This window comes from Cucurbita moschata, unplaced genomic scaffold (genome assembly GCF_002738365.1).
Source record: "Cucurbita moschata cultivar Rifu unplaced genomic scaffold, Cmos_1.0 Cmo_Scf00004, whole genome shotgun sequence".
NCBI classification, from domain to species: domain Eukaryota; kingdom Viridiplantae; phylum Streptophyta; class Magnoliopsida; order Cucurbitales; family Cucurbitaceae; genus Cucurbita; species Cucurbita moschata.
In genome coordinates, this window is record NW_019268520.1 from 1,901,351 (window position 1) to 1,923,162 (window position 21,812).

General features: G+C 34.0%; 4 protein-coding genes across 15 annotated transcripts in view; 2 read left to right on the plus strand and 2 right to left on the minus strand.

Moving 5' to 3' along the window:
- Window positions 1-1,553, plus strand: part of LOC111441876 (protein S-acyltransferase 11) — a 4,457-nt gene extending 2,904 nt beyond the window's left edge. For both annotated transcript variants that reach the window (XM_023079049.1, XM_023079050.1), the window contains exon 4: window positions 889-1,553. In XM_023079049.1, coding sequence (XP_022934817.1) covers window positions 889-1,368 — 480 coding nt within the window. In that variant the 3' untranslated portion in view covers window positions 1,369-1,553. The remainder of the gene's footprint in view (window positions 1-888) is intronic.
- Window positions 1,554-1,982: 429 nt separating this feature from the next.
- LOC111441878 (large ribosomal RNA subunit accumulation protein YCED homolog 2, chloroplastic) lies at window positions 1,983-4,919 on the plus strand. Of its 6 annotated transcripts, XR_002710243.1 has the most exons (9): window positions 1,985-2,396; window positions 2,539-2,712; window positions 3,686-3,775; window positions 3,864-4,094; window positions 4,169-4,249; window positions 4,352-4,397; window positions 4,468-4,565; window positions 4,684-4,774; window positions 4,835-4,919. XR_002710243.1 is itself a non-coding variant. In XM_023079052.1 (8 exons), exons 1-7 carry the CDS (start codon window positions 2,259-2,261, stop codon window positions 4,542-4,544), a joined length of 696 nt encoding a protein of 231 aa, XP_022934820.1. In that variant the 5' UTR covers window positions 1,988-2,258; the 3' UTR covers window positions 4,545-4,565; window positions 4,684-4,767. The 6 variants fall into 6 exon arrangements, 5 of the variants coding, with proteins under 5 accessions (XP_022934824.1, XP_022934822.1, XP_022934819.1 ...); XM_023079052.1 differs by lacking the exon at window positions 4,835-4,919 and having other exon boundaries at window positions 1,988-2,396; window positions 4,005-4,094; window positions 4,684-4,767; XM_023079051.1 differs by lacking the exons at window positions 4,684-4,774; window positions 4,835-4,919 and having other exon boundaries at window positions 4,468-4,634.
- Window positions 4,723-9,296, minus strand: LOC111441879 (anamorsin homolog). 4 transcript variants are annotated; one of them, XM_023079058.1, is made up of 9 exons: window positions 9,171-9,296; window positions 8,923-9,062; window positions 7,184-7,325; window positions 6,391-6,554; window positions 6,209-6,307; window positions 5,759-5,918; window positions 5,529-5,665; window positions 5,185-5,259; window positions 4,723-5,030 (listed from the first exon to the last, which is right to left on the minus strand). In XM_023079058.1, exons 3-9 carry the CDS (start codon window positions 7,314-7,316, stop codon window positions 4,992-4,994), a joined length of 807 nt encoding a protein of 268 aa, XP_022934826.1. In that variant the 5' UTR covers window positions 7,317-7,325; window positions 8,923-9,062; window positions 9,171-9,296; the 3' UTR covers window positions 4,723-4,991. The 4 variants fall into 4 exon arrangements, with proteins under 4 accessions (XP_022934826.1, XP_022934827.1, XP_022934825.1 ...); XM_023079059.1 differs by having other exon boundaries at window positions 7,184-7,346; window positions 8,923-9,278; XM_023079057.1 differs by having other exon boundaries at window positions 8,923-9,276.
- Window positions 9,297-12,634: 3,338 nt separating this feature from the next.
- LOC111442289 (pto-interacting protein 1-like) lies at window positions 12,635-16,205 on the minus strand. 3 transcript variants are annotated; one of them, XM_023079624.1, is made up of 8 exons: window positions 16,055-16,205; window positions 15,211-15,316; window positions 14,751-15,001; window positions 14,530-14,656; window positions 14,087-14,360; window positions 13,606-13,738; window positions 13,379-13,465; window positions 12,635-13,058 (listed from the first exon to the last, which is right to left on the minus strand). In XM_023079624.1, the coding sequence occupies exons 2-8, from the start codon at window positions 15,293-15,295 to the stop codon at window positions 12,927-12,929; spliced, it is 1,089 nt and encodes a 362-aa protein (XP_022935392.1). In that variant the 5' UTR covers window positions 15,296-15,316; window positions 16,055-16,205; the 3' UTR covers window positions 12,635-12,926. The 3 variants fall into 3 exon arrangements, with proteins under 3 accessions (XP_022935392.1, XP_022935391.1, XP_022935390.1); XM_023079623.1 differs by having other exon boundaries at window positions 16,013-16,205; XM_023079622.1 differs by having other exon boundaries at window positions 15,211-15,320; window positions 16,013-16,205.
- Window positions 16,206-21,812: the final 5,607 nt, after the last annotated feature.

Genomic DNA, 21,812 nt, shown 5'->3' on the forward strand with positions numbered 1-21,812 from the left:
AAAAAAAAAAAAAAAAAAAAAAAAAAAAAAAAAAAAAAAAAAAAAAAACAATCTACTTTCCCCAAGAGAACTACCTAAAGGAGTAGAGTGGTTAATTCCAAGTAACAATTTATCAATGCCTTGGACGATCTTATATGCTTTCGTAATAATCAATGCTTCATAAGCAGGGTAGACTGGAGGGTTGTTGATGTGGCAGGTGATCCTTTAATGACTACTGAATCACTGCAGCTAGGAGCTTTGCAAATTCATTCTGACAGTCAGTATTTCTAATCACGTTGTAGAATTTTATAGCAATAACTGGTACTAAATCAAGATTGCTTTGGAACCGACAAGTCTTAACATTTGATTTAGTGTAAAAGATTGTCATTGAGTGAACCACCTTGGGTTGATCTAGTGATCAATAAGCACCATGTAACAAATAAAAGGCTTAAAAGGAATGAGTTCAAGTCATGGTTGCAACCTACCTAAGATCTAATCTCTTGTGAGTTATCTTGACAAACCAAATCTAGTCGGGTTCAGTGGTTATTCCATGAGAATAGTCGAGGTGTTTGCAAGTGGGCCCTGACACTCACCGATATTAACAAGGAAAAAAAAGATTGTGATGGAGTGAGATAGAAGCAACATGTTAACTGTGGACATATGGACTCTCCCTAACCCTCTGTGCCTTTTATGTTTTTTAATGTTGGTAGATTCAATACTTTTAGAAGAATGTCTGTTACCCTTTGGACCATTACTATGGATCCTGTTGGCATCTAGTTTTCTGTTTTTGTATATATTTTCGTGCTGGTAATTTCGGCTTTAGAGAAGTCCCTGTCGATAAGCGAATGGTTCATTCCTTATGACCAAGGCTTCTCTAGCATTCTGATCATAATTCTTTTGGGGGTGCAGATAGGGAACTGTGTTGGTGCAGGAAATCATAAACACTTCATTATGTTCCTTATTTCAGCTATTGTGAGTACAATTTATGTTTCAATCATGGCTGTATACTCGCTTTGGCATATATGGCCACCGTTATCGGTCCACGAGTTGGGTCGTCTGAATGGTTCTGGAAGCAAGTTCGGTTGGAGTCTTTCAAAGGAAATCATTCATGCTGTTCTGAGATCCACAACGCTACTGTCTATCAGAGGGTTCATCCTTATTTATCTCTTTATCTCAAGTTTCTCACTTCAAATTGGATTGGCAGTACTTCTATGCCAACAGCTATGGTACATCTACGAAGGGAAAACTTATTTGAGTCACATAAGTTCACAGGGTGATGATGGAGAGAAGGATTGCCAAAATCTTCTCCGCTTCTTTGGCTGCCCATTGGTTTCTTTCTCCCGACACTTGCCGATCTTTCGGAGCTCAAAGAAAAGACACGAGAAGTAAACAAAAGTAGTGTAATGGTAATCACTGTATCCCATATTTGACCAATATAATGATCATGAACTGCATTTTTTGGGTACCTCTTTCTGGTTTCTCTGCCATTTTTGGAACCGTTATCTGAAACTCATGGCTAACAGGCCTTTGAATTGAGTACATCCAGTACAAGGTGAATAGGTTGAAGAAGGAAATTATGGAAAATCTTATAGAAGTGAGAAATTCTCAGTGTAATGATGGAAGTTTGTGTAGCTATAAACTGCTAATTATTGCAATGACATGATCCTGATGTTTTGTTCAAATGTCAAAATGGAGTTGCTACCAACTATTCAAGGTAGCTCATTGACCATAAATCATGAAAACTCATCAAAATTCGGTAAAGAATGTACTTATATGGTTCACAAAGTTCATAAACGCTGTCGAATCGTGATTATTAATTTTAGTTTCGTATACATGTTTCCTGAAAAAAGGTTCTTTATTCATGCTTAAGAATTATTGATAGATGAAACAAAAAATTTAGTTGTAAAATTTCGGAAAGCTTAAGATATGTCCATTTAAACCGTATCAGTTCAACACGGGCAAAGTGAAAAATTAAAAGCCATAATTTATTGATTAAAGGGATGTATTTTAACAATTTAAGTTACGCTCATATCTGTAGCTATCAAGTCTTAAAAAAAAAAATCTGTATAATATTGTTAAAATGCAAAATTAGGAAGAGTTGGCACACAAATTATGGACCATAAAATTTACAGCGGCCAAAGAGGTATTGAGATAAATAGCTAAACTCAGATCAAAATGAAGACATTTCCAAGAAGGAATTGGGGCCTTATATTTTGAGCAGATAAGGTTCCAATTCCAACTTCCTGCTTTCTCCACGCATTATCGTCTCTTACAGAGAAATGGCAGAAGCTGGGCACCTTGTAGCAGCTGCAAATGTCAACTCCATTTCAAGTTCATTCAATAAGGCTGCTGCATCCAAATTTGCAACTCAAGCATTCAAAATCAAAGCTTCTTCAAAGAGAAATGATATCTCCTTGGTAAGCAGATTCTCCTTTTCATCTTTCAGATTTCTGCAGATATCCATTTTCGAACACTCTTGGAGTGATCTATTAGTGTCTCTAGAAAGTATATTTCTTCATACAGTTCCTTTCCATCTCAAGACTTTTTGTTTTAATGAAGAGAAGAAGCAGCAAACCTCCACGGCGTCTGATCACAATATCAACAGCAGGAAGCATGTGGCAGGGGAGATGGAGCTGTGATTACCTGCTTTCCCTGCAAGACTTCAACTTAGAAGACTTGGTAGAAGATGAACACAAAAACGCACACGTCTTCATCAATCTCTGTATTGAGAAGGTAATTCCATTACTTATTCTCCAAAAATCTATTTCAAGTTGTTTATAACAAAATTTAGTGAACCTATGTCTGGTTGATAGTTTTCTAAAAGAGAATTATTCTTTATCTTCTGCTTGATGAACACAAACTTGAATCTTTCAACACCAATAGCAACTATATTGCACCCATCTCCAATAACATCTCAGAGTGAACTATTGTTGGAGAGGGGAAGGGACTTGTTTAGAAAGAGATTGAGACTTGAGTGTGTTGGAGAGAGAAAAAAGGACTTTTCTATACAAAGTAATGTATGTGGTAATAGAGCAGAACGAAACATTCTTTGTAAGGGTGTGGAAACCTCTCCCTAACCGACACGGTTTCAAAACCTTGAGGGAAATTTGAAAGCCCAAAGAGAACAATATTTGCTAGCGGTGGGCTTGAGCTGTTATAAATGGTATCAGAGTTAGACAATAGAGGATGTGCCAGCGAAGAGGCTGAGCCCTAAAAGAGGGTAGACACAAGGCGATGTGCCAGTAAGGACGTTAGACCCCGAAGGGGATGAATTGAGAGGTCCCACATCAATTGGAGAAGGGAACAAATGCCAACGACAATGCTGAGCCCCAAAGGGGTAGATAGGTAGGGGATCTCACAACGATTGGGGAGGATAACGAAATACTTTTTCTAAAGATGTGAAAACCTCTCTCTAGCCATCGCGTTTTAAGAATTTTGAGAGGAAGTCCGAAAAGGAAAGCCCAAAGAGGACAATATTTGTTAAAAAGAGTTTTTCTTTTTTTCTTTTTTCTTTCATTATTATTGTTTTATATTTTTGTTTTTAAAGATGTACATGCTGAAGAATCCATTAATCAGCTCAAAGAGAATGGAGATTGAACAATACTTTTTGATTCAATTTATGAAATCCAAACAGCCAAAATGAGAAAATCCTACACAAAATGCTCTATCAGATTACTAGAATACTAACATTCCATTTATTTACCAGCACGCAAGTTTCGGGTTTACCGTGGATGGAAAGATCAACACATCCTTCATTCGAAAGTGCTGTACCTGTTCTTCACCATACTGCAGAGAGGTAGCTCTGTTAAAACAATCAAACAAATGATAATATCACATAACGTATAGTTCTACTTCCACAACTTTCTTTAATATGCAATTTGCAGACAATGATGGCAGCTATTAGATTAAAAAGTATAGTAACCTTCACAATTTCCTTGTCATCTCTATCTCATCTATTCATGAGGGTTCAATTCAGCAGCATCCCAACCGAGGTTCTAACACCTACAATCATTTTAATCCAACAGATCAATGCAAATTTTAATGTACTTGTTCTGTCATCAAACAGAGCCAAACGGGAGACTACTCTTCCAGACATTGGAGGCGATGATCCATCGGTAAGTTTCTGAAGTTTTTGCATTTCTTCACTTCAATCTCTAAGAGCTTTGGCACCCTGCTTAAAATTTAACAGGTGATCTACGTTAAACCCGGACTTGAGGCTGATCTAGATTCATTGGTACGTGACACAATTAGGCTTACCACCTCAACAAAGGTAAGAGTTGAATGCAAATACGACTAGTTATCAATGACAATGACCATATCTAAATAGTACAAGAATCAATCGGAAGAACTTAACAATATAGGCATTTTACAGGACACTTGCTCAGAGTTGTGTGAGAAATCTCAACCCTCAGTGCAATGTAAGTGGTCTTCATGTCATTCAAGCTTTCACACGCAATCAAAAGACTAACAGAGAACTGTTAATTGCAGATATTGGAGCACAGAATGCTGCGTCTATAGACAAGAGGTGGTCTAGGCTTCTGGAGCTTAGAAAATCTCATTCATAGATAACAAACAATATATAATACATATTTTGATGGTTGTTCACAAGGCCTTTATAACATGATTGCCCATTGGTAAAATTAAATTATTTATCATGGTTTCTAAGCCAATATCATCATAAAAGTGGTTGGCCTCTTATTGAATAGAAGTGGAACTACAATTAGTCTTGCCTTAACAATTATATTTCTCTTTCAAGTAATGGGAGACCCTATAAGTTACTACAGCTAGTAGGTAAATCATATAATCGTCCTTCTTTTCACCAAACCATTTATAAGATGTTTCAAATCAGTAGTAATGGTAACATGGCTTAGCTAAACCAACCAGGACATCCAACAACCGAATGCCGGATGCACAGCTTGAAGATATTGTAAAGCTACTAGCCATCAATGATGGCAACCTTCAAAGGTCATTATCCCACTTTTTGCAACCCCCCCCGGAATAAAAAAACCATATCATATATCGGCAGCAAGGAAATTCCCAGGTAGTGACACCTGCATTTAAAAAAAAAAAAACTGGCTTAGTCATCAAGTAGCTGTCAAGGCATCTCTACTTACAGCCGAAAGTTCAAATCCTCCCACCCCTTTGTAATGGAATAATCTCAAAACTACATTAAAAGGTGAAGAGAGTTATAAAGCTTTTGCCTACCTTCTCCCCAAGTTTAAATGCTGGAAGACCCTTGTATGGGCATGTACTGCACCGAAAAGCGTCTCCGAGTCCACACTGAAAGTTGTATTGACATTAGCATGCAGACCCAATAAACAATAAGGTAGATGAATTGCAAGTGAAAGCAGAGACTGAACAGAGGGGCATAACATTAGTGGCAGAAATGAATAATCTCCCTTTCCATAAAAACATGAGGATAATCCAATTGATGCTATTTTTAAAATATGAAGTAAATAGATTCTATCCATAAAGAAAATATGAACTAGATTTAAAATTATGAGCTTTTGTTACCAACAAATCTGTGGTCAATTAAGTATTTTACTTACACTGCCACATGCAGATTGAGGATTTTCCAACAAATCTGGAGTCAATCCCAGTTTTTCTACTTTCTCCTCTGCTTCAGCCCTACCACAAGAGCAGTTCTTGCAAGCTTTCCTTGTGCTGCCAACTTCACAGTCACCAACTGTACAACAAATCGAACAATAAATGGTAACCAACACTGCCTTCTACTAAATAAAATTCAAATATGATATATGTCAATAATTTCATTGTTTACCTGACGGTAGCTGGGGTTTCTTCAAATCCTCCTCAGTCAATAAACTATCTTCATCGATCAAATCAGAATCATCATCAAGCTGAATCTTTGGTAAGCTTTTTGCCGACTTCTTAATAGAAAAAGAGGAGCCAATCTTCCAAGAAGGCTTTTTCGCTCTTATCTATGTACAAAAAAGGTGCAAAAGTAATATAGAATGCTACTTACAAGAAGTCAAAACAGAATTAACGTAAATTTGGTGAAACCAAATGGTTAAAGTAAAGGAAATCCTGGATATGAGATGCCTTCCAACCATCTTTACATTTAGAAGTTGATGGAAGCAACATGAAACAAAGTATTTGGTCATAAATTACCAGCCATTTTCAACATTACTAAAATGTAGGATAGTGGTTCCGTCGATGGGGTAGAGGGGGCTGTCTAAAGACCATAAACTAAATGATATCTGAATCTTACCACGAAATTCTCTATATCAGATGGAGAAGCTAATTTATTCTCTGTTACTTGAGCTTCTAGAAAGCCTGTCAAAAGTAATCTTCTCACCATGGCAAGGGACTTCAAAAAAAAAATGAGGGTAATAAATCTGTCTCTGAATGAATGTTCCAAATGTAAAAAATTACCAGCTATTCAGTAATTACCTCATCTTTCTCAACTGCAACAGATTGTGAAGTCTTGTACATAAGGATCGTCCCATCAGGCTTCAGAACTCTTGAGATTTCCTCACACAACCGATCACTTGGAAAATCAGATCTACAGATAGAAATGACAACATCCATGGATGATGCTCCGAGAGGCAGCTTATCTATCATAAATCAACAACTATCAATAACACACTCATTATATCACGTGAACCTATCAACTCATGTGCATGAGACCAAGAAAAAAACATAAGAACAAGGAGTAAATTTGGAGGGGTGAAAATTAAAAGTAAACCATCACATTAAGTTAGCAGATAACTAACAAAATGCAATGAAAAAGTTGGACTAACAGGGAGTGGAAACTGCTAAAAACATTGAAATGTCACTGGTCTGCATGAAAGCTATCACATGAGACAAGAAATCTCGACTCTGAAGACACTGACCACTGGGATTTATTTTCAGCTACTCCGAAAGACTTTGACATACATGTAGAGTGTGTATATATTTGTTTTAATTTTGAGTGAAAATATAGAAAAGGAGCTGACATCATTGTCGTTTTATCCTTCCAAGTCACTTATCAGATATCAGGATGGCTGTTTATTTTCAGGAAACATAATAGTTCATTAAAATAATGAAATAAGCCAGTGTCGGTAAGTTGATGTCATCACTATAACACCAATTTACACCTTCAGCCTTCAAAATGAAATCCAAACTGCACAAAACCGTTGAACTAAATATCAAATGGATCGAAGTGTTGACTAAACAGCCCATGAGAAGGCATTAAAAAACTTACTTAGAGAAAAGGCTTGAGTGATTATTTGTGAATCACAATTTTCAACATATTCATTCCCAAGCTCTTGTAAAGCATTAATAACAACGCTTGTAGCCAGAACAGCATCATCGGTAATTGCCAGCACACTCTTCATAGTGGTGTCCTACAATCACAAAGTTATGTACTTCATTCACGTAAAGGAAGAGGTGGATTAAACTAAGAAGAGAATGAATCCCGTAACTTCACAGCATAAACAAGAGAAACTTAGAAGAATAAGAAAAACCAGCTTCATCTAGCACATCAACAATTATACTGACGAATAGTCTATACTTCATGAAAAATATATTAAATTTGGAAAACTCTGAAGAACTTATAAGTTGTCAATGAAAAAGACCTATTTGTGCTTTCTCTATGGTGCAAGGCCAAGAAAACGCTCGATCCTTTTTTCTCTAATATGAGTTTGCTCTTAATTTACTTAGCAGGTTCCCATAGTGGTTTGATGTTTGCTTGTCTTTCCAAGTGACCCTAAATCCTTGTCATTATCTAGAAACGTGTGGAGTTTCTATAAAAGTATGGAGGATTTTTAGAAAGAGATAGTCTCAGTCCACCTTGAGAAGTTTGCAAAAGAAACACAAACAAGACAATTGAAAAGCGGATTATGACAATTTCTGTATACGATGGGATAAAGTCATTAAATACAGGTATCGTCTTCTTTTAGCATTCTCCATGTAATTGAGATGGTCAAAGTTTTTACAGTTTTATTGCTCAGTCTCTATTCATCGATAGGATTTCTTGGCTCTGTAGATTTCCATTGGAGTAGACGACTCTTTGGCATAAATCAAAATCAGTATGATGTAATACGCGTACCTACAATTGGGTTTCCATTTGTTGATCCTCATCTGTGTTTAAACCCCTGGGAAATTGATTGTCATTGCTAGCAACAGGTGAGGGGACTTGTGTTTGGAAGGATCCCTAAACTTATTCTAAGACTACTATTCATCCCAAACTTACCTTACAAATATGGTTGTTTTTGTGAGTAAGCTAATTGTTGACTGGGATGAGGAGGCAGTTAACTGATTACATGTGATACAACGTATCATTAGATATGATTTGTTCATTTTTTAAGACCATGAAATCATCATAGTAAAAGTTAAACCTCCAAAAACAGATGCACAGTAGTGGAGACATATATGCAAAGAAATCCTCTCGTGCCCATATCAGCTGATATGTAACAAATCAGGGAGGTTTCTGGAAAGGCCTCTTTGCTTTTTCACCAACTTTTCCTAGACTCCACAACAATGTTTTTGTTGGAACCTTACTTAAAGAAAGAATTTAAAGGATGATGAGTCCAAAGGTCGCCTATTCCTTAATTGCTACTTCAACTCTCGCTTCTGGGGTATAGGCTACCTTCCCTTATACAAGAAAATAATCCTTTCAAGAGAGAAATTAAGAACTTGTGGCTCGGCATTCCAAGGACCTTCATATAGGGGAAGGGATGTGACTTAGAAACAAAATAACTTGAGAGAAAATTGCCTTGTCTGATTACAAAAGTGAAATTCTTCACCAAAATGTTCATCCGAACAACCCCAATGGAGAAAAACAGAAGAAAAAAAGCAAAAAAATCATCCCATACACAAAGTATCTACCATATCAAACAAACACAAATTCCAAATAATTGCATATCAGCTACTATTCCATTGAATCAATCATAAGACGAAGAAGCTGAAATTAAAAGAAAAGACAGAGAAATGAGATAATACCGAAGAGAAATAGCGGGCTGGCGGTGGGCGAGAGATGAAAAGGCAGGACTAAGAGAGAAAATCGTGAGAGACGACCATAAATATGCTTGGGCAAGAAGCTTCCGTTACTTTTTGGGTATAAGTAATGGGCCGAAGTAGAACTGTACACAGATTGGATTGGGTCAATTTGGAGAAATACGAATCAACCCAAAAATAGGTGGGTTTGGGGGCAGTTTATGAACCCTAATAAAACAAGCTACGAAATTTACGATAACAAGATGAAGTCACATACGGAAGAAAGACAGCGGCGGCAGCACCGAACGGAGAGAGAAGGCGGCGGCTTCGCTGAACTGCTGAAAGGGAGGCGAGGAGGAGCCGGCGGGAAGGAAAATTTGAGTGCGTTTATTTTATTAGCTAAATTAATAAAAATACAATTAAACCTTTTCAAAATTTAAATAATACATTTAAACTAAAAGAGTTAAAAAATAAGTTTGGAATGAAATGGTTCCTTTTGAGTTTTAAAAGTATTTAAAATGTATACCAACATTTTAAAAAAATTTAAAAACAAATTTAATTTTAAAAAAAAAACAAAAATACTAACCAACTTTAAAAAAGTAACATTAAAAAATATAATAATTTATGAGACGTGGATAGACTGTATTTTTTTTCTAAATTTTTTTTAAATGTTAATGCTATTTTAAAAAATTTATGAATATTTTTTAAACGTATTTTTAAATTTTATTTTAAAAAGTCAAAAGTATTTTGTGGGAATATTTTTTTTGTTCATGGTATAACCATTTTACCCAAAATTATTGGTAACAGTTTTTTTTTTAGTTTAAGGGGAATATTTAAACTTTTAAAAATTTAAGGAGTATTTTTTTTAGATAAAAAGACAAATTTTAAGATTATTTGATCTTAGGGTATGATGAGTTCGATGATATGTTTGAGATAGAATATGAGATTGATGCGATAAACGTAATGTAATGATACGACTAAGATATGTTCATGAAGCGATATGTTTAGGTTATGTATAGAAAACGATATGATTATGGTAGGTTGATAAAACGATATAACTAGGGTACGTTCATGAAACGATATGACTAGGATACGTTCTTGAAACGAGATGCTAAGATATGTTTGGGAAATGATATGACTAAGATATGTTCATGAAACGATACGACTATGATATGTATAGAAACGATAAGACTTTGACAAGTTTAGAAAACAATATAACTATGATATGCTTATAGAATGATATGATATGTGAATGATATATATATATATATATGATGTATATGGTATGATATGTTTGATGATTTGATATGACTATGATATATTATGTGAATGACATGATATATGCTATGGTATGATAAGTTTGATGATACGACGCACATTGTGATATGCTTTATGACAAGATACATTGGAAGATACGTTATGCTTACATTAAGATGCATGTGACATGATAAAATATGCAACATGAAGGATATATACATTATGATATGATTGACATGCGAACGAAAAATTGACATATTATACAATCTCGATATATGCATGGAAGATATGATAAAATGATAAGATATGAAGGAAGACGTAAATAGGATAGTATATGATAATGAAAATAGAAAAATGTTGGGACCTCATGCATCATTGTGTGTTCATGCATTGGGAGATACCTCTTACTATGGTACGAACGCGTACATTACGAGGTACGAAAACGATCATTATGTTTACCATAATTCTGCTATGACGACCGCTATTCCTAACAGGTGTCCACAACTACTAGAGAATGCTCGCCCGACCAGGAAAGGGCTCAGAAGGTGTGTAAACCGACTGGTGGGTCCATACTCGCACGTGTGTAGAAATTAGTACACATCCAATTGCCTGCTTAGGTTAGTCGTTGTAGAAAAATAGACTGATATGATAAGTCTCATTCATGATTGTTTGTGTTTGTATTTGACCCGCAACTCGAGACCACATACATAGGGTCGATGCATTTACTTTCTTACACTTAGGTTAGAATATGATGTTTTTGGCATAAATGTTTATTTATTTTCATTTAGTATTTCATTGTGTCGTTTTAAAGATGTTTTCCAATACGTAAGTTCAAGATAGTGTTTACGTTTATTTAAAAAAATACCCGTTTAACTTTAAAAATAAAGGTTTTGAATTATCTTTTAAACAAAATCTTAAAGATTCTCTCCAAAATTATTATTATTATTATTATTTTTTAATTTCAGAGTATTATTGAAAGAGTTGAGAGTATAAAATAAATAAATAAATAAATTAATTAATTAATTAATTAGTGAAAGTATAAAGTTGGAGATATTTTTATTAATTTTACTTAAAAACTATATAAATTAAAATGAAATAAACTTAAACCAGAATGATATTTTGGATCTTCATGACAAATTTTTTTAGTCATATTTAGAGAAAAGGCTTAATTGAAAACTTAAAAATAAACATGAAAGGCCACTTGTGGTTGATACTTTGTGTGTTGCATATCCATTCTATAAAGATTTGGTATCATTGTTGTCTCCATGATGCAGAATTCTTGCAGGAAGTGATAGGCAATATATATCCGTGGCCCCAAAATGTACAAAAAAGAGAGCACCAAATGAAAACAAAAAGGACAAATGAGATGGAATGGGGTTGCTATGCTAAATGTTCGAGTCTCGAGCACCCGACACTTCCTAGTATCTCCTATGACCTAAATATACGCCGCTTGCTTGACTTGAGTTGTTTTTAAGAGTGAACGTTTTTTTTTATAAACGAACACATTTTTTTTCAAGTCATTAGACATAAGATTGATCTAGATCATGTTTGTCACTCAACACAATGGGGATTAGCATGTGTTACCATGAAGTTTATAGTGAATAGACTCACATGTTTCAAATCATTCAAAGTGGAGTTACTCTTCAATGGACAATCGAAAGATAGTGTATTGATTAACATATGAACTATCAATTTTTAAGAATTTTTTTAACCTGAGTTCGTTCTGTACTTTTATAGTCTTAAGATCATTTTTATTTTAATGTAGTGTCATTTCGTTCATAGATCCCTTTCTATTATGCTTGGAGTTAAAAAAAAAAAAACGATTAAATTATAAGTTTGCTTTATAAACTTTTAAAATTTTAAATTGTCTCCTAGATACATAAACCGTCTAAAGTTGCAAAGATTTATTAGACAAAATCAAAAGCTCAAGGACAATTGATATTTTTCAAAATACAAAGATCTATCTTACGTAACGATGAAAATTTATCAACCCAAATACTAGCACCAATTTATAAAAATTATTCAATGAGGCTACTACAACATGGCTGCCTCATAATAAACGTTAGATGTATAGTCAAAAACTTGCATGTCCCTTAATAACTATGAGATATAAATTTGATGTAATTAAACATACATTGAACCATGAAAAAAACTGTCTGTTACATTATGACGGTCTCATTGAATAATTCCTCGTTGACACAATGGTCTATTTCCAATCGAATCAACTAATAAGAACTATTTGAAGACCATCAAATTAGGAATCAAACTCCATTTTTGGATAGAAATTAATAAAAACAAATGTAAAAGAGAGAAAAATGGTCTCTATTCTATCATCCCAATACCCTTCCAATAAACATAGCCTCAACTTAATCATAACTTTAGCTATGAATACTGTCTTGAGATTGACAAATTTTAATCAGTTTAAACACATTCTGAAGTTGAAGATTCACTACATGGCGACTCAAAGAAGGAATGCAAATTCAATATTCTTTAACCGATGCACCATAGTCTGTATATACATTGTCCCTCTCTAGCAATGCTTACAACAACTAAACAATATTAGATTCCACAAACAAGAAAACAGAATACACCGAAACAAGGGAGCCGTGATTTGATACAGATGACTTATAACAGGTGAATTAATAGAAATGTGTTTCAAAAAAATATCCAAACAATTCACTAACTTTCTTCAGATACAATTTCTTCTTATACGCTTGTGTGCAAATTGATACAGTGAGTGAGATGAATAGAACTTATGAGTTTGACGAGTCACCGGAAGGCACGGGTCGGGCATTTAATAAATGCTGGAGGGCTTTGACAACAATGCTCATGTTTGGCCGGAAATCTGCTTCATACTGCACACACAGGGCAGCAACAGCTGCTAACTGCAGTAAAGTTGCATCCGGTATTAGATACAGATTCTTGTTATAGCTAGTAAAATATGGCAAGATCCTCAGATTTCTTTTAATTTGTCTTCCTGATCTTCACTTTCTCAAGCAAAATTAGTTCCCAAAACATTGACAGACCACTTTATAAACAATATACGGTAGGTCACATTGGGTTGATAAACAATTTAGCATCTACAAGAAGCTTTTGAATGAATTCTAAATGCATCAGATGAGCACAGACCAGAACTCTACAAAATGCTCAAACTCTGCCAATTCAAAAAAGAAATGGAGAATTGCTTAAGCATTATTCGAATTACCTTTGCTACAGCCTTTGGAGGGTAGTCTCCGCCAAGCCTTCCATCGACACACTGCCTAACTTTATCTTCACTCAGCTTTGGTGTAGCCTGATTCATTAAGACGACAATGCAAGTTAACTTTCATGTGGATCAGATAAAGAAAACAGGATAAAATGAAGAGGCAAGAGAGCGGGAAAAAGAAGGGGGAAATGTGAAAGCCAAGGCGGAGAAGGACAAAAGAAAATCACCCAAGTAACTAGACTTTGTTGTCCTCGTGGTAGCGTAGGATCTACAGGTTTTCTCCCTGTCAGAAGTTCAAGCAAGACTACACCAAAGCTATATACATCACTCTTGGCATTCAATTGACCAGTCATAGCATATCTGCCAAATAGATCAATTATAATTTGAGTTAAAAATTCTCTTCCAGATGTGCCAGCCGAAAACACTAAGGTGACATTAGATGTTAGCAAATTGAACATAGCTCAACAGTGAATTTCAGACACTTTCAAGTTTCTTGGTTCACTTAACATAAGATTATGTCACAACTCCCAAGAAAAAGGGTTGGAGATGAAATGTTATTCTTGAAGGTGAATAGTGAAGTAGGCACAACTCATTCAAAGTCGAAATCCAATAAAACCAAAAGAAATAGAATTCACAACAGAAAAATGTTACAGTAGTAAAAGGCGTTTGAATTTTAGTTTCTCGATTGACTAGAGTTAGACAGCTTACTCAGGAGCATGGTAACCAAAAGTTCCAAGAACACGAGTAGAGTGAAGACGTGCTGCCATATCAGGAGCTTGATTGGACAAATCAAAGTCGGCGATTTTAGCAACATCATCATCAAAGATGAGTACATTGCTGGACTTAATATCACGATGGATAATGTGGGTCTCAGCCTTTTCATGCAAATACTCAAGTCCTCTTGCAGCCCCGACAGCGATTTTCACACGTTGTGCCCATGATAGAACAGGACCTGGCTGTGCTCCTTTCACTCCTTTTCTTCCTGTGTAAAAAGTGCATAATAATACCTAAGATTAATAACTTGGAAAACAGTGAAAGGCATTTTGGCCGTAGCTGTCTTGATATACATGTACAGGAACAGAAATTAACTTAGAAAACATATAAACTTCTAAAGCTTTTGACCAACAAAGTTTTCGCATGATTATATGTACCATGAAGAATATCATGAAGTGATCCATTAGAAGCATACTCGTATGCAAGTATTCGGGAATTCCCATCAACGCAATAACCAAGCAATTGAACAAAATTTCCATGCTTCAGCCTCGATACCATGGAGACCTATACATTTATCATCTTTTAGCCTTGATAAACATAAATGATAACAGATGGTTTACTTTTTGGTTGTTGTTGGGGAGGGGCTATGTATAGAAACCTGTGCTAAAAACTCATCATTAGGCTGTTTGCTAGCATCCAACTTCTTGATTGCAGCACGCTGCTCGTTTTTAAGCACCCCATAGTATACTCTCCCATATGAACCCTCTCCAATCAAAGCTTCATTTCCAAAGTTGTCGGTTACTTCCGACAGTTCTTCGATGGGTATGGTAGGCACTAAAATTGGTTGCATTTTGACAGCCTGAGTAACTGCTGGTGCAGCTTCTGTATTTTGATAACCTCCATTGTTTCCTATAAGAAAATGTTCAATATAAGAACTACAAACTTAAATGAATTAGTTATTTCGATAGAAAAAGTTCGTTGTAGCAGTCATTGTTGGGGAGGGGGAAGGTAAATTCAATCAGTAGAAACAAGTGGGAAAACAACTTGTTTGCAAAATTATTCCCTTTTAATTGTTACAAGATATGTTTCCAACTCTTATGATGGTGCTAAGAGAATACCTATATTCTGTTTTGCTGCATACATGCCTCCATGGTCAGCTGCTTTCTGAATTTCATCTTCCTCACAGCAGCTAAAGCAGCTCATCTTTTCCCACTAATTGATGCCCTAACTGACCAAAGTGAGCATTCAATTATCTCTTAACTGGGCAAAGAATCTCTATCAAATAAACAAAATTACACAAAAGAGGGGACAATTTCTTGAGAGGCTGGCCAATCGCTACATAATACTTCACCATGAAAACTAAAACGTAGCTAGCTTGCTAAAACAAAATTTAAGAACTTCTTATACCATGGAATAAAACGTAGAAATTAAATCAAATTCCCAAAAACGCAACAAAAGTCTCCACAACAGTTTTCAAAAACTTTAACACACATTTAAATAAACATAAACTCCTTCACCAAAAGTGAGCCACACGAAAAGTTCAAAAATCTTAAAATGCATAAAAGCCTTACTTCGGATCTACCAAACTACTTTAATATTAACGCCATAAAAAAACATTTCATCACTTCAAACTCAAAGAATCACCGCACAGACTACAGCCGATGCGCATCAACACTTCCAGTTCAACCGTGTAATTTCCAGATCAAACAAGTAGAAGTCGATAAACCAACAAATTAATCAAAAGAAAAGTCCAAACAACAACAACAACAACAAGTCAATAAACTCAAATTCATCAAAATCATCATCATCGCCTCTAATTTTCCAAAACCAAGCCATTCATCGAGAATACAATACAAGATCACAACAAGCTAGAATCAACACCAGGAAGAGCTTAACATCAGTAAAGAGATCCATCTATACCAGAAAAACAGAGCAATCCGAGAAACAACAAGAGGTGAAAACCTCGATCGGAGTGAGATAAACTGTAAAAGAAGACTATAGTAGCAGAGTATCGACGTTCTGGTACTTCGTGATCTGAGCTCCTAGCCGGCGAAGATTGCGTAGCGCATTATTTTCTGTAAATTTATATCTCTATTCGTTTTTTTTTTCTTTTATTTTCTCACAGGAATTTTTTTTTGCCTTTTTATTATTATTATTATTTTCCTTTCCTTTCTTCCTCTCTCTCCAGTTGAAATCCTAGTCAAATTTCACGTCCTACCATAATAGGCCCCACCTGTAAAAAGTTAAAATATTATTTTTATTTTTATTTTTTAGAAAAATAAATAATAATTATACGCTTTCAATTAAAACTAAATCAATTAAGAATTAAATCACAAACATTTATAATTTAATGAGACCCTTTATTATAAATATAAAATTAATATAAATTATAAAGAAATGTGATAATTAAATATTCCGTATCAATTTTTTAATTAAATTTTACTTTGGGTTAAATTTAAATTTTAAATTTTAAACTTTGAGTCAATCCATAGGATAAGGAGTTGACTCAAAGTTTAAAAACTAAATTTTAATTATTATTTTTCTCTTTTTTTTTTTTTAAATTGACAAATAAATATTTAAAAAATGTAATACAATATTGTAAATAATATTCCATGAGATTCTTTTACCGTTTTATCTGTTTTTACTGACTTGGGTAAAGGTGTCATTTATTTTTAATTAATTACCTAAAATAATAGTGTTTTTATTTGGTTAGTTTGACTTTTATTTTTCATGAGATTTCTTTTATGGTTAGTTGGCCGTTTATTTGGATAGAGGATAGAAAACAAGGACAAGAAAGGCAAAATTAATTAACCAAATTAAATGGTGTACATAATATTGTAACATAGCGGGAAAGTATATGGATGCACATACAAAATGCACGAGGTCCCCATGATTTAAAATCATGGTCTGTATATGCAATGCAAGTTATACCTTATTTCATTTCATATATAATTTAATCATTTCATGTTATCTCACAATGTGATGTATAACATAATTAACGCTTTCCATAACATACCACAATTTCACATAGCATAACATGCCAGCATGATATTCTATAACATAGTATACCTCGTAATTACAATATAACATAACATATCGAATTCCATGGCATAGCATACTCATCTCACAGCAACATCGTAATAAATAGGCCTTAAACAGTCACAAGACAAGGGATATGTAAGGGCCACAAGGCACACGTTCTTCATGTTTTAAACAATTCAACCAACCAAATCAATAGTAAACCACTTACCTAAGTAGTTTAATTCGGGGTTGCTAATTTATGGTTGGAGCTAGTCTAAATCTATCCCTTAAAATCCAAGTCAACCTATGTGAATCCACCACATTGGTTTAGTATATGTTGAGCAGCTTAATCTACCTAATACTCATAATTAAACCTCTAATTTAGCTTTGAATACTTCAAATTGGCCAAATTGTGTTATACCCGTCTCAAAAACTTTTAAAAATGCCAAAATTGACTCTGATAGGATAAAAAATGATAAGAAAGGGGACCAAAAAAGTGGAACAAGTTAATGATTGTGTAAACCAAGCTATTTGAGTTAGATACCTACATTGAGCTAGAGCGAAGTCACACACTAGAGGCAAGTCTCAAACGAGTCGTGACTAATGGTCGGTTGATGCGCGCGCCGCACGTGGAGATTTGGCATTGGATCAGCTTTCGGGTCGTCAAGTCGAGGTGTGGGTTGGTTTGGTTTGTACTAGGTTTGGGGCGATGGGTGTGGGGCAACAAGCTTGCGATTGGGTTGGGTTGAGCAATAGTGGATCGAGGAATTGCATTGCATTGGCCTCGGCCGATGAATTATATTGTGATTATCAAGTAGCATTGCATATAGTAGCCAATTCAGTTTTTCACGAACGTACGAAGCACATTGAAATAGATTGTCATATAATTCGGGAAAACTTACAAACTAAAATGTAATTGACAGATATATTTTTCATTAAACCTTTGGAAAGACATCAATTTGATTCTTCTGAAAGACGAGTTGGACGTGATTGACATACACTCTCCAACCGGAAGAAAGTATTATAAAACTTGATTCAATGTAAAGAAACTTATGAAATATATTTGTTTTATAACTTTAAATAATTTTTAAACATGAACAATACAGTTTTCAATCCTACTTATGTTTCTTGTTCTCAGTTCGTAGTTGAAGTTTTTTTTACCAGTCAATCCGACCAACCTGCAAATAAAGTTTACAACCAAACTCAATTCAACCCTACTTTTAGTTATTACGAAGATTAAATCTATTGATGTTTGTAATATATGTCAAAGTCGTAACTTCTAAATTTTTTATATTTAAGTTATATGAGATTTTAGTTAATAAGGTGCCTACACGTGGATAATTATTATTTTTAAATAATTACAAAAAAAAATAATCGAACCCTCCAAATTTAAAAATTTGAGTTAGTAAAAAAAAAATATAATAAATATTGACATTACAACAAAAGTGAAATAAAAAATATTATTATAATATATTTTATCTAAATTGACGTTGTACGTGCATGCCCAAATTTATTTAATATAAAAGTGAAATAAAAATATTATTATTAATTTGAAAGGATGTAAATATTTAATTAGCTATTAGATAGCAATTTATTTATTTAGTTTTTAAGTTGCCGTAGTTGACTTTTGTGCCACACGCGCCTTCTGGTCTTCAAGCGCGTCGTTAAGGTCCAAGGCAGAATTCAAAAAAAAGAAAAAAGAAAAAAATGTATTTACGTGTCATTATTTCATTGGATGCCGAGGATGTTGTCTCGATCTTACGTAAATTCCAGAATTGTCCTTTCCGCTATCCTTATTGGAAAGCTTTTCTCTCTCTCATTAAATAAATAAATAAATATAATATATATATATATATATTTTTTAATTTATAAATGATGTATTTAATAGAATTTTATTTAAATTATAAATTTAGTGTGCAAGTTTTGAAATATGAAGTTTCATGTTAAAGGGACCGTCCAAGAATAAATGGTCTCGAGATTGAACTACACTGTCATAAAGAATACAAGCATAGGAAACATCGAAATGTGAACGATTAATATGATTATACATGTACAACTTATTCCACACAACGAGCTAGACAATGAAAATACTTCAAGACCAAGACACCAAATAATGTCTACGACACAAAAACTTCTAGACATTAGCGACCAAAAGGACTCCAAAATGGCCAAAAAGTCAAATCGCACAATCCTCCCTATTAACCAACTCTCGAACTAGAAGGCTAGTACCATAAATTGTTCAAAAGGAGTTACTCGTAAACTTTGACATGAATGAAACTATCTACTTATAAAATAACCACTGTATTATAGTGGTAAAATAATAGATCCCTCCAACCAAATGTCAAACTAAATAGAACAACGGACGACCATTCCCAATTGTCTGGATTTATCATTTTGGTGCAGCTAATCTCCGCCACACAAAGAGTCCAAAGAGTAGCTTGATGCGTTGTGATCTATCATCTTCACATCCATGTGCTATCTTGCACTTCCCGTGTGATTTTTCATGTGTTCGGTCTAATGTGTTCGTCTAATGTTCTACGTGACTTAAGACTTCTATGGAAGGAATTCATGTAGGGATTTGTTTACTCTTGTAACAATCTAGATTTACCGCTAGCAAATATTATCCTCTTTGAGCTTTCCCTTTCGAGTTCCCCCTCAAGGCTTTAAATGCGTCTACTAGGGGAAGGTTTCTACCCCCCACCAAATCCACTCCCGTTTAGGGCCCAACATCCTTACTGGCACACTGCCTCGTGCCTACCCCCCTTCGGGGAATAGCAAGAAGGCTGGCACATCGTCCAGTGTCTGGCTCTAATACCATTTGTAATAACCCAAATTCACCGCTAGCATATATTGTCCAAGTTATATTCGTGAGTTTGGTTGTTTTTCCTTTATCATTGTTTTGTAACTTTTGTAGTTGTGGTTTGTTTGGGCCAAAGAACAAATTCTATGGGCTTATGGGCCAATTTTCAAATGGCCCAATTTCAATTTTTTTTCTTCTTATTTCTATGAAATTTAATTTCTAGAAAATATCCAGAAATTTAAGGATAACAAAATCTAATTTTATACACACAATTTATTGTAATGAAAAAAATATTTAAAAATTACGTCAGCCTAACGTCAAAAATATTATCACAAATCTTTTAGACCTTTGGATTAGATAAATATTTCCTCTAATGAAAAATGACCCTAATTATTTTTTTTAGAATATCACGTCATAAGTAAGCTGATTTTAGTAGAAACGTTAATTTTATGTCGGGTCAATTAAATAATTAAATAAAAGTTTTTTTGTGCCTAATCTCTTCTTTTCAAAAGAAGAATCACGAGAAATTTTGTGATATTGTTGTATATATAAATGGAAAAAGTACCTGATTTTTTTTCTTTTTCAATATTCACCGCTCCATTAAAGACGAGGATCGAGAATTTTTAATTATCGTTGAAAAGGAGATAGTACTCCATAAGAGTGAACACCAAACCACCTAAGATGCTTAGTCCTTTTCATTCCACTCTTCCATTTTTACCCCTCATTTTATAGAAAGAGAGGGGTGAAGAAATATGTTTTATTGGGTACCCTTTTGCACATGAGGCACTCACAAGTGGTCAACTATGTCAATATGTTTATTTTATTTTTATTTTTAAATAAAATGTTTTATTTATTTTATTTTTTTCAATTTTGGTAATTTTTTTTTTAAAGAATTGATTAGATTCACAAATAAAAAGTTTTATATTTCTTTTTTAAACCGACACGTCCCGTTTGGAATTAATTTTTGTGAAGAATTGAAACGAAGCCTACCTGTTTAGACTCGTGATAAGATAAAAGGTATCAAATTTATCCGTGGAATTAGTTAGAGTAGGGCTCTCATTCTTTTAAGAGTACTATCTTTTTAATCATAAATGACGGGCCTAGAGGGAGAACATTATTATTATTATTATTATCATTATTATTATTATTATTTTGCCATGTGTGTGCTCCGACATTCTCCTACATCCCGTGCAACATGGTCATGCCACTTCTCATTTCTAAGAGTAAAAACTATCCCCACAGACCAACACGGGAGAAGGTTACCCGACATAAAATTGCTCAAAACATGCATGCATAATTTTGAAATTTCTATAATTGAGCATCTGTAAAGGAAGGTGAACCTTATTTTCCCGAACTACATCTTATTGGGAGACGTACCACTATAATATCATTTGGAGCAACTCATGTTGCTAGAGATGTAAGAAATGTCGGGGCCATTAAATATCAAATTTTAATCCAAATCTTGAATATGGATAGTTATATTTAATTTTTTTTTAAAATTATCTTAAAATTAAAAATATATTATTTAAATTTCTTATTATAAAATTAGATTTATACCTAAAATAAAAAAATAAAAAAATAAATAACCCTCAGATCCAGCTCGCTAATGGGTCCAAACCACTTTTCGGCATTATTTATTTATTTTCCCTAATTTGAGGTTTATTTAAATAATTAAGATTTGACAATTTCAAATGAATCTTTTGGAATATTACTTTTATTATTATTATTATTATTCTTTTGGTATAATTACTTCCAAATTCTTTTTTTTTTTTTTAGTATTTTATGAGACAAAACTCTATTAAATAATTGCCCTAATTTTATATTTCATGTCCAACTTCTGAAATTTGAACCCTTAATCTAAGGTTTATTTATTAATTTAATTTTTTTTAATTCAACATA